This window comes from Protopterus annectens, chromosome 6.part0, assembly GCF_019279795.1.
Source record: "Protopterus annectens isolate FY-2018-M chromosome 6.part0, PAN1.0, whole genome shotgun sequence".
NCBI lineage: Eukaryota > Metazoa > Chordata > Ceratodontiformes > Protopteridae > Protopterus > Protopterus annectens.
Window position 1 is genome coordinate 1,718,730,565 of NC_056737.1, and position 15,162 is coordinate 1,718,745,726.

The following is a 15,162-nucleotide window of genomic DNA, read 5'->3' on the forward strand; positions in this document are numbered from 1 at the left end:
AAGTAAAAAGAAATGCTCACCAGGTGTAAACTGGAAGGCAAGACCTTATCTGCCATTGGAGTATGTTTTTGCATACCCACTAGACCCTTTCTCAAAGGTCAAAGAGGTGTAGTGGAAAGGTGTTTCAAAAAAATCACAAAGATCTTTCCAAGACACACAGGGTGAAAGTTCCTCTAGAGGCAGGGGGGGGGGGGGCAGTGATGAAAGACACTGCCCTCGTGGCAGGGGAAGCCTGCAGAATCAGGGCTCCAGAAAATCTTTCTTTGGTAGGCCCTTTCAGCATTCCTGATGGGGTGTCCAATTGTCTGCCTCTGGGGGAAGTCAGGGGACGATTGTCTCTGCACCTTCATACCTGGCTAAAAATAACAAAAGACAGATGGGTGCAGAACATAATATTCAGGTTATGTCATTCCCATCTCCTTCCCCGTTCCTATAAACAAAAACGTTCCAGATGTTCCACCCAGTCAAAAGGAACAAGCAACCTTAGAAATTCAAAAGTTGCAGTGAGAAAGAGTCATCCAAAAAGTCCCCGCAGACCAGGGTGGATTCTGAACTTACTCAAGGTTCTTTTCAGTTTCAAAGAAAACAAGGGGCTGGAGACCCATCTTGGATCTCAGCATTCTAAACAAATCTGTGAAAAAAGAGTAAGTTCCAGATGGTGACACTGCAGTCAGTACTTCTGTTTTTGGAAAAAGACAATTGGATGTGCTCTGTAGACCTTCAGGATGCATACTACCATATACAGATGGAAAGGCAGTCCAAAAGGCACTTGTGCTTCTGGCTAGAAGACAGTCACTTCCAATTTTGAACTGTGCCCTTTGGTCTCACTACAGCCCCCAGAGTATTCACCAAATGCATGGCAGTAGATGCGGCTCACTTGAGATGTCAAGGATTCCGGGTGTTTCCATATCTCGACGACTGGCTCACAACCACCTCGACGAGGCATCTTCTGCTACAGGCCGAGGACTACACCCTACAACTCTACTCATCCCTAGGAATTATCATAAATTAATAAAAAATCTGCTCTAGAGCCATGTCAGAACTTGGTATTCATAGGAGCAGAAATAGACGCACAGAGGATGACAGCAAAACTTCCACAAGGCAGAGTGAACAAACTTCACTGTTATGTAAAAATGTTGATCAGAAAGAAACAAGCTTTTGCCAAATTAGTTCTGTAAGTACTTGGCAAAATGGCCACCTCAATTGTTCTTATTACCTTAGCTCATCTTCATATGAAAATTCTTCAATGGTTACTTTTGGCACACTTGTCAATTCTAGAACTTCCAATGACACACAAGGTCATAATAACCAATTTATGCAAAAAAGGCTCTTCAGTGGTGGATTCTCTCTCCCCTGGTGTCTCAAGGCTATCCCTTTATTCCTCCCCAACCTCAAGCTGTGGTGACCACGGACACTTCCCAAATAGGGTGGGGTGGACATTTTCTGGGGAAGACTGTTCAAGGCATCTGGCATCAACACAAGGCCCATTTGCACAAAAATGTCCTGGAGAATGAAGGCTGTGTTTTTTGCACTGCAAGCATTTCAAGATACCCTCTCTCTGGGAATGATAGCAATTCAGTCAGACAACATGTCTGTGGTCTGGTACACAAACAAGCAAGGGGGAACCCAGATCTTACACCCTTTTTCAGGAAACCATGAGGGTCTGGCAATGGGCTACATCTTCCAACTGCTTTCTGATAGCAATGCACATTCCGGGGAGATCCAACATAATAGCCAACAAATTGACCAAAGCCATACTATGGCCTCACAAGTGGTCCCTCAATCAACAAGTTGCGGAGGAGATCTCCCAAAAATGGGGCCAGTCTTGCTGCAACCTTTTTGCTTCATCCACCAGTACCAAATGCAGCAACTACTTTGCCCTGATCCCCCCTCCGGGGGAGTCCCCAAGGGATGCATTTGTTCATGACTAGTCCCCAGGGCTTGATGCCTTTCCACCAATTCATTAAATTCCCAAGTTACTGCAGAAAGCAAGTTTGTTGAAAATGGCAATAATCCTAATTGCACCCCTACTGGCCTCGACAAATTTGGGGATAAGCCATGGATTCTGTACCCTGTCCCAGACCACCTGATTCACCCTTCCGGAATAGCTCATCCCAATCTAAATAATCTCAAACTGACAGCTTGGCTTCAACAGTTCCCCTGATAGCCAGATTTCATTTCTCTTTCCTCTCCTGTCAAGACACATTTTAGTATCTTATCATAAGTTGACATATAAACTGCACAAAGGAAAATGGAAGAGGTTTGTTGTATTGGCAAAGTCTAATCACATTGACCCTGTTACTGCTCCCATTCATCCTATACTAGATTTTCTTGTTTGGCTCTTTAATGAAGGTGCTGCTGCAGCTACTATTGTAGTTCAGTTGGCAGCAATATCAAACTTTCAAATAGCAGAAAATGGATAGGGAATCATGTCAAACTGGCTTTGAAAATCCTTCTTGAAAGGAACAGCAATGCTAAGACTCTTACCCACCTTGGGATCTGAATTTTGTTTTGTCGAATATTTTCTATCCTCCATTTGAACCTTCTGCCACCTGTGACTTGAAGTATCTTTCTCGGAAGGCGCTCGTCTTAATAGCTATTACCTCAACAAGGAGAGTTTCAGAATTACAAGCTTTATCTGCCAAGTCACCACATCTAATATTTCATGAAGACACAAGAGTTTTTTTTAACACACCAGCTCTTCCTTTCTGCCCATCTGAAAGTAACCTCAGTCAGTCTATTGAGTTACTGTTTCAGAATAAAGGAGAATATTCATTGCATCTACCGGATGTTCAAAGACAGTTATGTTTTTACCTACATAGAACTGCAGAATCAGACAATCAGACCAGCTGTTTGTTTCTTACTGTAACCCTAGGAAAGGCATACCAGTATCTAAGGTTATCTTATCCAAATGGCTTTCTGAATGCATTTCCTTTATTTATAATTCCAAAAACAAGACTCTTAATGCACTTGTTAAAGCTCATTCCATAGGTTCATAAGTAGATACTAGGCTATCTGCCCTAGGGCATTTATAAGCCTAGCCAGAGTGTATTTGGCTTCCGCCTCCCTATTAGATTAGCCTACTGTGACTCTGTAAAGTAGGTCACAGAAGGTACCCTTTTAAGATTAGTTTACTGTGCCTCTGTCTAGCAGGGACACAGGAAAGATCCCGGGGTGAATTTGTGATTTCCCATCCACGCGTCCAAATTTCGCTTGAAGAGGGTCAGCGAGGGGCAATGTCTAACATGAATTAGGATTCTATTCCAGAGTGAGGGGAGCCTCTGAGAAATGAATCTGTCCCTCCAGCATGTCCTATTTATTTTTGTGCTGAGGTTTAAGTCCCTGGAGCGTGTAGCTCTAAGGGACTTGGATTTTTTGAGGTGGAGCATGTCCATTAATCCTGGGTTTGACATGGCTTTGTACGTCAGGCATAGATCGCCTCTGAGTAGGCGGTAAGCAACTGAGTAGAGCTGGAGTTTCTTTAGTCGAGCTGCATAGGACATCTGTTTGTACCCCATGATCCTCTTGGTGAGGTACTTTTGGGGTCTCTCCAGTTGCTGCAGATGTCGGGTAAGATGCATCCCAAAAGGGGCATTGTATTCAATTATGGGCCTGATGAGTGACGAGTAGAGGGGCACAATGACCTCTCTTGATCTAGATGCGAACCCTTTCGTGATAAGGTGGGCTATATAGAAGGTCTTTCTAACCACTTTGGCAACATGATTATCAAAGGAGAGATTACTATCTACGTTGGTCCCCAAATTTCTAATTACTTCTTCCGTACTTAATGGATTACCACCTATGTGGTAATTTGTGGGCACCTTGTTTCCCCCAAAGGGGATGACTATGCACTTTTTAGCATTTAGCTTGAGGCCGTGGTTCTGGCAACAAGCATCCGTCTCTGTGAGACCCTTTTGGAGGATGCTTGTGTCAGCTGGAGATTCGATTATGGCCCCCAGTTTGCAGTCATCTGCAAACTTTGTCAGCCATAATCCCCCCGTGTTAGCCTGAACCTCAGAGAAGTATATACCGAACAAGAGAGGTCCCAGAACTGAGCCCTGTGGGACGCCACTTGTAACTGGTATGGATTCGGACATGGCACCTGCGATTCTGACCATGTGGGTTCTATCTCTGAGCCAATTAGCAACCCATCTAGTGATATAGGGGTTGATATTTAAGCTGGTAAGCTTATTTATGATGCCCGAGTGGGGTATTGTGGCGAAGGCTTTTGCGAGGTCCAGGTAGGCTGTGTGGACTACCTTGCCCTCATCTATGGCTTTGGTAACTGTTTCAAAGAAATCAACTCTGTTTAAGAGGCAAGATCTGCCCTTAACAAAGCCGAATTGGGTAGGGTCCAGTGTCTAGAGGCTCCCAATGTCTTTGTTTATGAGTTCCATGATAATACGCTCCATAGCTTTACAGACCAGACTAGTCAGGCTTATGGAGCGATAGTTTCCGGGGTCCATTGTGGCACCACCTTTGTGGAGTGGGATCACTGTAGCTGTACGCCATTCTTTGGGTACATATCCTGTAGTAAGGCTAAGTTTGAACAGTGACTTTATGTGAGGGTTCAGTTCTTCTTGGAGCTCGTGTAAGACACAGCCTGGGACACCGTCCGGTCCCATAGATGCTGTGTTTTTTTGTTTGGAGAGGGTAGCTTTCATCTGTGATGTCAGGGAGGTTACATTCAGTTGGGATAGGCGTTTGCTCCTTTGGGGGGGGAAGGGGGGGGGAGAAGTTTGCGCTGAATCTGTCTGCCAGGATGTAATGTCTGTAGGTTCAGTATATTTTGTACCGTTATGCAACAATTCAGAGCATATATGGGAGTTTCTGCCCATGTTTCTGACATAACTAAAGAAGGCCTTTTGATTATCTTTAGTGTTTATGGCAATTTTTCTTTCGAAACTGGCCTTTGATGATTTTATGAGGAATCTAAGTTTCTTGCTAATACTGATCAGAGATGCCTTCCCTTTTTGGGATTTTGCTCTGTCATGTAGTAGCTTCCTCCTTCTGTTGTATAGCTTATTTATGGCCGGGGTCCACCAGACCAGTCTCCTGTTTTTGGAGTAGAGTCTTGGTTTTATTTGGGATAGCACGATCCATGCATTCCTGCAGGTGCTCATAGAATGCATTTGTAAAGGATTCTGCGGATTGGGCTGTATTATCCTCTGGCCCAGGGGCTTTGAAGGATTCCACCTCAGTCTTGAGAAGTGCAAAGTTGGCTTTGGAGAAATTCTTTACAGTGATTTCCTTGGCTGGGGGGTGGGGACGGGATATGGATGTCCAGGGAAATTTGTTTATGGTCTGATCTTACCAATGAGGGGTTTACCTCTGGTGTGGAACATAGAGTCCCCATGTTGGTGATGACCAGGTCCAATATGTTGTTCCCTCTTGTGGTCTTGTGGGAGTGGTGACCAGTTCCATTGCGTTAGAGTTTATAAATTCAAGGAACCGTTGGGCGAGGGTGTTTGGGCTTGAGTAGTTTTCCCAGTCAATGTTTGGGTAGTTGAAGTCACCCAATAACATAGTGTTTGGAGCGACCTTCATATTCTCCAGTGTTCTCAGGAATGCCGGGTGGGGTTCCTGTAATAGGGAGGGTGTTCTGTAGCAGGCTACAAACTGAAAGACAGTTGTGCCCGCTGTTAGTTGCAAATGGATGGTTTCCGATGCTTTGTGCAGTGCCACTAACCTGGAGGTGTAGGTATCTTTGATGAATATAGATACTCCCCCTCCTTTTGTGCTTTGGTCCGAGTTTTGGGGCCGAAACGCATGGTATGAGTTATAGCCTGGTAGTGCTGGGGTGCTCTCAGGAGCCTTGAACCAGGTTTCTGTTACTGCACAGACATCGATTTTCTCCATACTGAGGAGAGTCTCGAGTGCATGCATCTTGAGGTTTAGACTTCTGGCATTGAGTAGCATTACCTTTAGTTTTTTTATCTTTGGGTTGTCTATGGAGGTGGGTTTGTCCTTTGAGCCTTGCCTAAAAAAGGCACTATGGGGGTGGCAAGAGCCTTGGCCAGTATACGAAAGCCTAAGGGTGACAGGTGCAAGCCGTCCCTAGCGAAGCAACGTGGCTTGTCGAGCATATCATCCCAGGCTGACAGACACTGGATCCCCTTTGAATGGCACCAATACTTTAGCCAATTGTTGAAACTGATCATTTTGTCTTTATACTGTGGCATCATTCTTGGTGAGGGCAAGATGCTACTCAAGGTCAGGGACATACCTGCCTGGGCTACATGGTCAGAGAGCTCCTGTATGTCTCTTTTCATGTAGTCCAGGGAGGTACGTCTCAGGTCATTCACACCAGCATGGACAGTGATGGAGTCATACTTGTACTTGCTTTGGAGTGACCTGAGTGCTTGCATTATGTGGTGGATCCTGGCACCTGACAGGCAGCTTACAGTGACCTTCTCCTTGTTCAGTGTGGTGAGTGGGACGTCAGTGTGCTGGACAATGGAGTCCCCTATAAGAAGTGTATTTGATGTGTTGTTTGGCCTTATGGGCTGTGACTGTGAGGCACACTGATTTTGTGAGATATGTTATTTGTGGGTATTGTTGAGGGGTGGCTGTTGCTTAGATATCTGCTTAGGGGGTCTTTGCTGTTTAGGCAGATTTTTATTTAGAGCCTCCGAGTATGTTTTTGTGTGTTTATGTGTTGGGTATGCAGATGCAGTAGGTCTGTGTGAGACTGGATTTGTGGTGTGGGTGGTTACCTTTTCCTCCTGACTGACTGTGCCAGTCTTGGGTTGAGAGAGCTCTGCCCCCAGTTTGGCTGTGTAACTTGCATCTCTCACATGTATTAGAGTGTTTTAGAAGGAGGAGAGGGTTGTCTGTGTACATAAGGCAATTGTAACATTGCCTCAAAATTCCCAGATTCACCAGCTGGACTGGAGAGTAACCTTGAAACTGACCCTTGGATATTCCAGATTAGATTAGGGAACTGTTTTTTTTACTGATCAGATTAGGGAAGGGAACTGATTTTTCACTTGATCAGGAAGGACCATTCGGGAGTCTAATACTTATGAGAAGTCAAGGAGGGTGTAGTGCTTTAGTTAGTTAGTGTTTCCTTATAAGAGCTGAGCAAGTGCAGGGCTTTAGAAAGAGAATATAGTGATTACTTGGGGAGTTTGAACAGTTCTAAGGGAAAAAGTGAAGAGCAGACTATGTGGAGCCTGGAATAGTTTAAACCTGTTTAGGTGGCGCTGCCCGACGCTGCTCATTACGCAAAACCGCGCAAAAAGAGAGTTGTAGGGTTTTAAGAGAGCAAGATCAAGGAGTTTAGAATTGACCCAAAATGGCCAGTAAAACAGCAGCTTCTAGCTAGTAACCACTCCTCCAGGGACAGGCAGGCTGTTCAGTGTTAACAACTCCCACTGGTGAACACAGAGACTTCCCTGTAGCCCAAGGAAGCACTGGACTTCTAGAAACTTCCAAACAGTTCAGAACAGCAAATCTGTAACTGAACTTTCTTAACTTTCAGAAAGTGGGTAAAAGCAAGATATTTTTGTTTTTTTTTTCTTTTTGTTGTAGTTTAAAGGTAGCAGAGATACACAAGCAGCAAAATAATCACAACAGTGCAATAAATGACCCCACACTTGAGTGCTAGGCCAAAATCAGGTAAAATGCAGTTTTTAGAGAATGAAACGATTTTAAATGAAGTGCAACACAGGAAATGCAGTAAACAGGCGCTAGATGTGTTCCAAGTACTGTTACTGTTATAGATATAAACTTTAGCAAGCCGGAAAATGCCAAAAAGTAGGCGGCAAAGCAGTAAAACTTAACAAAAATTCAGAAGAAAATACTTAAGATCACAAAAGTGGCTCCTTTTCTTCTTTCAGCATTTTCTCCTCTTGGTAGGTGCTTTAGCAACAACTAGCAAGCCTGAAAAGACGTCAAAACCAGGAGGCACCAGGGCGGTAGCTGCTTCTTCAGCTTTCCAAGCTAGGCTGTCTCTGGACAATATCTGTGCTGTAGCCACATGGGCAAGCCCTCATACCTTTATTACTCATTACAAAGTAGATTTGGCCTCCAGGAGTAGAGCATCCTTTGGTTCTATGGTCCTGAGGAATATTCTCCCTTGAGCCACCCAAGAGTCAGGTAGCTTGGAACGTGGTTCCACAAGTGAAAATAAAGACGAGATTGACATCACATAAAGAATTTATGTGCTTACCATAATGTTCCATGTGTGTAGTCCATCTCTGCCTTTATTCTCACAACCCACCCACCATACCTTATGCGTATGCTCCTGGGAGACCGGGTAGTACTGATTGGATATCGTTGGACTCTGTAGCCTCAGAAACCACCTTCCTTTTAAGCTTTGAGCAGCTTTACATCTGATATTATTTGTCATGGGCAAACAAGATCTGAGGAAGCTCGTGCACTGCATTATGGGTAATGTAGAATGTCTATGAGCTTTGCTGAAGGCCTCAAGCTTTTGTAAAAGGCCAAGATGGATCTGATGGGTCGGATCTGACCCACAAGAGAGATTAAAGGTGGAGATGGACAACACACATGGAACGTTGTGGTAAGTATATAATTTTTCTTTTTTCTGCTATGGTCTTCTTCCCCTTACATTCACATTTATTTGTCCATTCCACACCGAAGCATTTTCTGAAAGAGCTGTTGCACCCCTAGTCTCAAATAAAGACTTTACCATTTCATCTTCATCTTAACCTTGTAGTAGAAGAATTATCCTTAGCCCATTTTCACCTCAGTGTTCCTGCATTGATTCATTTTATCTTTGAATGCTTTATTTTTGGTCGCTCTCACTTCAGCCATTGGATCTTTGAGCTTCAGGTCTTCATGTGCAGAGAGACCTGCATTGTCTTTCATACAGACAAATATAAGCCTTAGATCAAATCTTTCTTTTAATATTTACAGCAACATTATTTGTTGTGCAGAACAAAGGAGAGATGATATAGAACTTACTCTGTGTGGTGGCAGCTCAGGTGTTATACAACAAAAATTCCTTCAGACAGACTTGTCTGACTGTATCTTTCATGCCAGGCAGGTAAGGTATGACCATATCCAAATACTTTCAAAGTGGCTGCCTAACTGTATTCCTGTTTGCTATGAAAGTAGTGAGGCGGCCAGTGTGAGCTCACTCTACTAGAGCTACCATGGCAACTTTGTTTAGAAGTGGCTTAGTCCATGGTATCTGCACAGCTACTTTATGTACCTTTTCCAAACATTAAGTTGAATGTTCAGACCAAGAACATGGCCATTTTATCCATTTCTGCCCATTGCTGTAAAGGTGTGATCTGGAGTACTTTCTACACTTTTTCCAAACACTGCAAGCTAGATGTTCATTCCAACAGCAGGGTACGTTTTTGCATTGCACAGCATGCCATAATCATGCAATCCTGTTTGCCATAGCTAACAGTTTAGTATTCTTCCCTTGGATAAGGAATCATGCTGCAACAATGATACTTGCAGTGGGCATGCTACTGCTGTGGGAATGCATTCCCCATAATAGCAGAAGTTAGATGTTTAAGAAGAATCCTTGCAGTGTACTTTCCCCCTACCTTTCCCTATGTGTATCAACTTGTGCATTGCTGTGTGTGGCACTGGAACTGGAAGAGGGAAGGAATGGAGAAGAATTCAATGGAAAGTAAAAGGAAACCCACAACCACACCACTGCTACTGTTTATTTCTCCTGTTGGATGGAAGTTGTCATTCCTTGAGAATGTTGTCCTTGGGACCAAATGTAGACCCACAGGAGAACCCAAGGCCTCTGATCTTTTTCATCGCGCGAGTCTGTGAACACGTTAGCTGCACCAGGGATTATTAGACAGGCGTCCAGGATCATGACTTGCTCCCAAACTGGGTATACTTGTTGGTAACTTTCTTTTCAAAAAAGGACTTAGTGTTTTGGCTGCTCCCACCTTTAACCATGCATGAAAAGGAATCCACTCTTGATGACTTCTGGAAGTCCAGCAAGAAGGATAAACATCTGCTTATGGCTAATTTCTGAGGAGTCCCTTTACAACAGTAATCCTTCTTAAATGTGCACTTATACTCACAAAACTGTACTTTTGTGGCTGATCATTACCTGCAGATGGCAACTTAAGTGTGAAGAAATAAGAGATCTGCAAATGGCATCAGATTTGTGACAATGAGATCTGCAGCTGGCATCAGAGTTGTGACATAGAGATCTGAAGTTGACATCAGAGTTGTGACAGAACTGCAGCTGGCAGTGTGAAAGAGATCTGCAGCTGGCATCAGAGTTGTGACATAGAGTTCTGCAGCTGACATCAGAGTTGCGACAGAGATCTGGCGTGGGCATCAGAGCTGCGACAGATCTGCAGCTGCATCGGAATTGTGGCTTAGAGATCTGCAGTTGGCATCCATGTGACTTAATGAAAGTAGTAGAAACGTATGGTATTATTACTGGTGGATGGATTATAGAATTAAAAAGGTTTTGTTGTTGAGCTGTGCTTTGAGAAGCTCAGAAATGTAGATCCTCACAAAGTAACAGAACTATCTGCATATTTGCTTTTTCTGTTCTGATCTGATAAAAGCATCACTGAGCACTATGTTGAAATTTGCATTCATTGTTTCCTTGGTTCAGGCAGCCTCTACCAATTGATAGTATCAGCTTTGCATACATACATACATGCATGCATGTCAGTTTCAGTGCTGTGTTGAAGTAAATATTGTGACTTTAATGGATAGCAGTTGTACAGAAAATTTCAAATATAGATTGGAAGTAATATCTGTGGAGAGGGGATGGTAGTTGAGTTAAAGTGAGAGGTAAACTTTTAACTCCAGATGAAAAGTATTTTTTAAACTTTTGATGCATTTCCAGCTACTCCACAGGTGAAGTGTATGAAGGTATGTTCCAGGATAATATGCGTCACGGGCATGGTATGATGCGAAGTGGGAAGCTAACATCGTCCTCGCCAAGCATGTTCATTGGCCAATGGGTGCAGGATAGAAGAACTGGTTACGGTGTGTTTGATGATATCACAAGGTACTGTAAAGTGACTTTTCTCTGTACTTATTACATTGCTGTAGGCTTACAGTACACGTTTTTAATAACATTGTGTAATCACCATTAGAAAACAAAGAAAAGAACTACAGGAACATGATTTTTTGATGTTTCAGTACTAGCCATTCAAAGGATGTCTAGTCATCCACCCAAAAGTTGGAAATCACAAGTAAAGGTCAAGAATGGACATATAGTTCATTAAGATCGGGCACAATGCAGTGCAAATGCATAGAAGTGGGGGAATGCTGCCATGTAATGGGAGATGCATTGTTATTTAGAAAAAAATTAATAAATAAAAAAATGTATATACACACACAGAAGTATCACAAGCTTTAAGTACTGGAATCTTCTCAACTTGCCATATTTCTCTAAAGCTTTGTGTTCATTCTCCTGTATGTTGTATAGAATGTGATCTGGACTGTATGAAGTGCACCAGGCTTTCAAAATATGGGTTATAGAATGCAGGACAGGTACAATAACTTCTGATAATGTAGTATTCACTAACATTTAGATGTTACCTCATCAAGACTTCATTTACCAGAGAGGTGTTGTAGTGCAGCTCTACAGCATATGTTGTATACATAAATCAAACAGTGTTTTTAGAGTCAGAAAGGATATATAAACAACATAAGCTGAAATGTTCTAAAGCTCATTGCAACACATCATTAAGCAAAGTAGCTTGCCTAATGTCTAAATGCACGTCTCTTCCAGCAGTCTCTTAGTACAGGAGTTTTCATAATTTCATAGTAAAGAAAAAAGGGGGAATGTGTGTCTGTTTGATAGGCAAGATTTATTTTTAAGTCCTGATCAGCAGTACTAAGGCAGACGTCATTGAAGTGTCTGTCAGAAAGGGGTAAGACTTGATAGTAGGATTCCATAGAAGCCTTTTCTTAAATTGTTTAGAAGAAAACCATTTCTTTAAATTTATTTTTTTTGTATCTTTTTGTCTTAGTATGTGATTATAAGTGATTTCACTGCCTCTTGTGTGTTCTGGGTTATATTTACATTTAGAGAAAATGGTGTGAAAAAATAGCTTGATCTGATGATGTCAATTTTCATTCTATCCTCAACTATTGGATTCGTATCCAAATCTCGGATCCTTCTCCTCCATTGGTAAAGCTCATGGCCACCTAAAAACTCTCAAGCTCCCCTGCTACCCATAATGCAGCAACCCCTAACATATACCTCAGATCTTGTTTGCCGCTTTTTGTGAAAAGACATGGTCAGCCTGAGCTCTCGAGCTTCAATTGAAATAAGTGCTTTTTCCTTATAGTTTCACTTTTTTGATATATAAGTATATTTTTCCCTTAACCTTTACACTCAGTGTAATTCTCTTTTACCATTGTTAGTATTTTCCTACAATCTATAATTTTTTTTTCTGTTGTACACACTGGTGTAGTTCTTCATACTATTGGTATTTCCCTTCCCCTTTCTGTTTCTTAACATTTCTGTTTTCTTTTGCAAGTCATCAAGTACCTGCCAGCCTCAAGAAATGTCAAAAGTGAGAGTATAAATTACCACTTTCAGATGCCCATGCTTTGTGTTTGTTTAGACCCACAACATATTCAAGAAGATTGTTCTATCTGCAAAAAATGGAGACCTTGTTTAAGTCTCCAAGACTATTCTTCAACTTCTTCTTATGAGCCACTGAAGAAAAACCCAAGACCGGATCTGAAATCTGCTCAGATCCACTCTCCTTCAGATCCGACGAAAAAAATCTTTGAATCCAAATATACCATGATAAGAAGATATTCTCCAATATTGGATCCAGTACTTTCTAGGGTTCCCTGTCCCTTTTTGGAGAGACATTGTTCCAGGTCACCGTCTCTAGCCTCATCCCATTCTTCCAGGAGTCTAACTGAGGAGGATGTGGACAGAATGATGAGATTCCTCTTGGTGGGCATATAGATGGGTGTTGTTCCACCTCCTACTCCCCCTCGGGTCAGGGGGCCCATCCATCTGTTACACCACCAGTATCTACTCCTCCTCTGAGTCCCTGGATCCGAACCTTCTTAGTCTGTCCAGCTCAGTGGAAGTGGAGATGCTTCTGATCTTGCAAATTGTGGACAGATAAGCATAAAAAACTATTGCTGACATTAATTTAACTTGGAAGGTTTATAAGTCATGATATAAATTGGCATGAATTTACAAACGAGATTATTTTTAACCATATTACATAACTTTTATAGAATTTTTAAAAATAATTGGTTAATTGTGTTTCCAACATTGTCGACTTAGATATTGATTCCATTCCCCATGATGCTTTTATAGAGTCATTACTGAAACAGAAAGATGTTATGTGATCCTATCTCGCCTACATTCTGAACTGATGGGTTCGGAGCCGATCCCTCGGCTCCGACTCGGCACGCTTATGCTATAGAGCGAGGCCTCTAATTGGCTGAGCTATCTTTATCCCAGGATGTACCACCACTAATCCCCCAGATCTCGTTTGCCGCTATCAAGCTTAGACGTGGTCTCAACATTGGCTGGGCTAAGTACTAGTTATTAGGCTTTTTCCTGTCACAAATTTCCTTTCCTTGAACCCAAAAGCTGTTTTAACAGCTATTGTTATTTTAGTGTGTTTGGCGAATTTGTGTTACTAATTTCGTGAAATTTTTAGTCAGGGAAGGTTTCCCGTTTCAGTTAGAGGGGCCTTCCCCTGTTTCATTACTGTTTGTGTAATTTCTTGGGTCAAGTACCCGTTTAAGTTAGAGGGTCTTACTCCCTCTATCTATCTTTTACCTTTTTTCGCTTTTGTGGGTTCTTTGGCAGCAGTTATGTCGAAAGAACACAAACCCTCCGGGTTTAAGAAATGCACGAGGTGTGGTTTCAAAATGTCCATAACGGACGACCACGCCTCGTGCGTCTATTGCTTAGGTGCTAAGCATTTGCAAGAGTCATGTAGTGTGTGCCACGCGTTCTCTTCAAGAGTCCTCCAGGAGAGGAAAAACAAATTAATCCTCAAGGGATTAATCAAGCCTTCCTTCGAGGAGGCTTTATCTTCCTCTCCGTCTCCTTCTAAAAAGAAGAAAGCATCGGCTCCGACCAGTCAGTCGGAACCGACTGCTAAGAAATCCAAGCAGACTTCTCCATCGGCTCCACGGACTTCGGAGCCGAGGTCGAACGGTCTGCCTCGATGCCTCCAGCCTCGACCCCTCTGGTTTCGGAGCCGAGGTCTGGGGCATCGAGAGGCGGGTCACCCTCATCGGCTCCACTGATATTGGAGCCGATCAGGGTTACCAGCTCAGACTCTTCCCCCTCTGAGCCGAAGTCCTTATCGGCACCAAGGGAAATTTCCTTGAAACCTTCCTCGGAGCCGATAGTTGTTGAGTCCTTTCGGAGCCGGTCCCCGAGCCCTTCGGAGCCGATGGAGAAATCGGTTCGGGCCCGATCGGTATCCTCGAGGTCATCCAAGATGTCTGATTCGGACATCGACAGGGTGCTCCTTCGACTCTTCCAGTCTCCGGTGTTCCAAAAGCTTGTTTCGGCTCCAGCCCATTTGGCTTCGGAGCCGATGGTCCACTCCCTTACTGTGGTTCCTCCTCCAACAGCTTCGGCACCGTTGGAGCCAGTGCTGGTGGAACCTGTGGAGGTGTTGGGGTCGGGCCCGACCCTTGCTCCAACTCCGGCTCTTGGGTCGGAGTTCAGTACACGGACTTCTTCCTTCGGCCCTGGGGGGGAGGCTTTGGGATTGATGCTCTCGGTCCCAAGTCTCCCTCTTGGTGCGTCGGCGGCGGGAGTACCGTCCACTGTCGTGGCCATGGAGGTGGGACCCTCCCAGGATTCTGGTGGTCCCGCCTTCAGGGCTATGAGGAGCGCTTTAGCCAAATCTTCCTTGGCTACCTCCACTGTTTCCCCAGCTACCTCCCTGCATACGGAGACTGGGTCGTTGGCAGTCCCCCTGTCTTTAGACATCGGAGCCCCAGGGCCTCGGTTACCCCCGCTGGGGTTTCTCCCCCTCCTGGAGGTCCTTCTGAAGCCTCTTCGGAAGAACCCCCCAGGAAAAGGTCGTGCAAGAGGAAGCACGTTGACTCCCCTGATGAGTCTTTGACATCCGACACCGATCTCGATGATGCAGAGGGGTCCCCTAAGTCGTCCTCGGATGATGTCTCCTTTGCAGACATCCTGGAAGCCCTAAAACAGCGAGGCGGCTGGCAGTCCAAACCTCC

The 15,162-nt window shown here is 43.9% G+C and overlaps 1 protein-coding gene across 2 annotated transcripts in view; it reads left to right on the top strand.

Moving 5' to 3' along the window:
• The window catches only part of ALS2 (alsin Rho guanine nucleotide exchange factor ALS2), a 2,167,716-nt gene that overhangs the window by 1,378,110 nt on the left and 774,444 nt on the right, over positions 1 to 15,162 (top strand). For both annotated transcript variants that reach the window (XM_044075110.1, XM_044075111.1), the window contains one exon: positions 10,811 to 10,975. In XM_044075110.1, the coding sequence (XP_043931045.1) occupies positions 10,811 to 10,975 (165 nt within the window). The remainder of the gene's footprint in view (positions 1 to 10,810; positions 10,976 to 15,162) is intronic.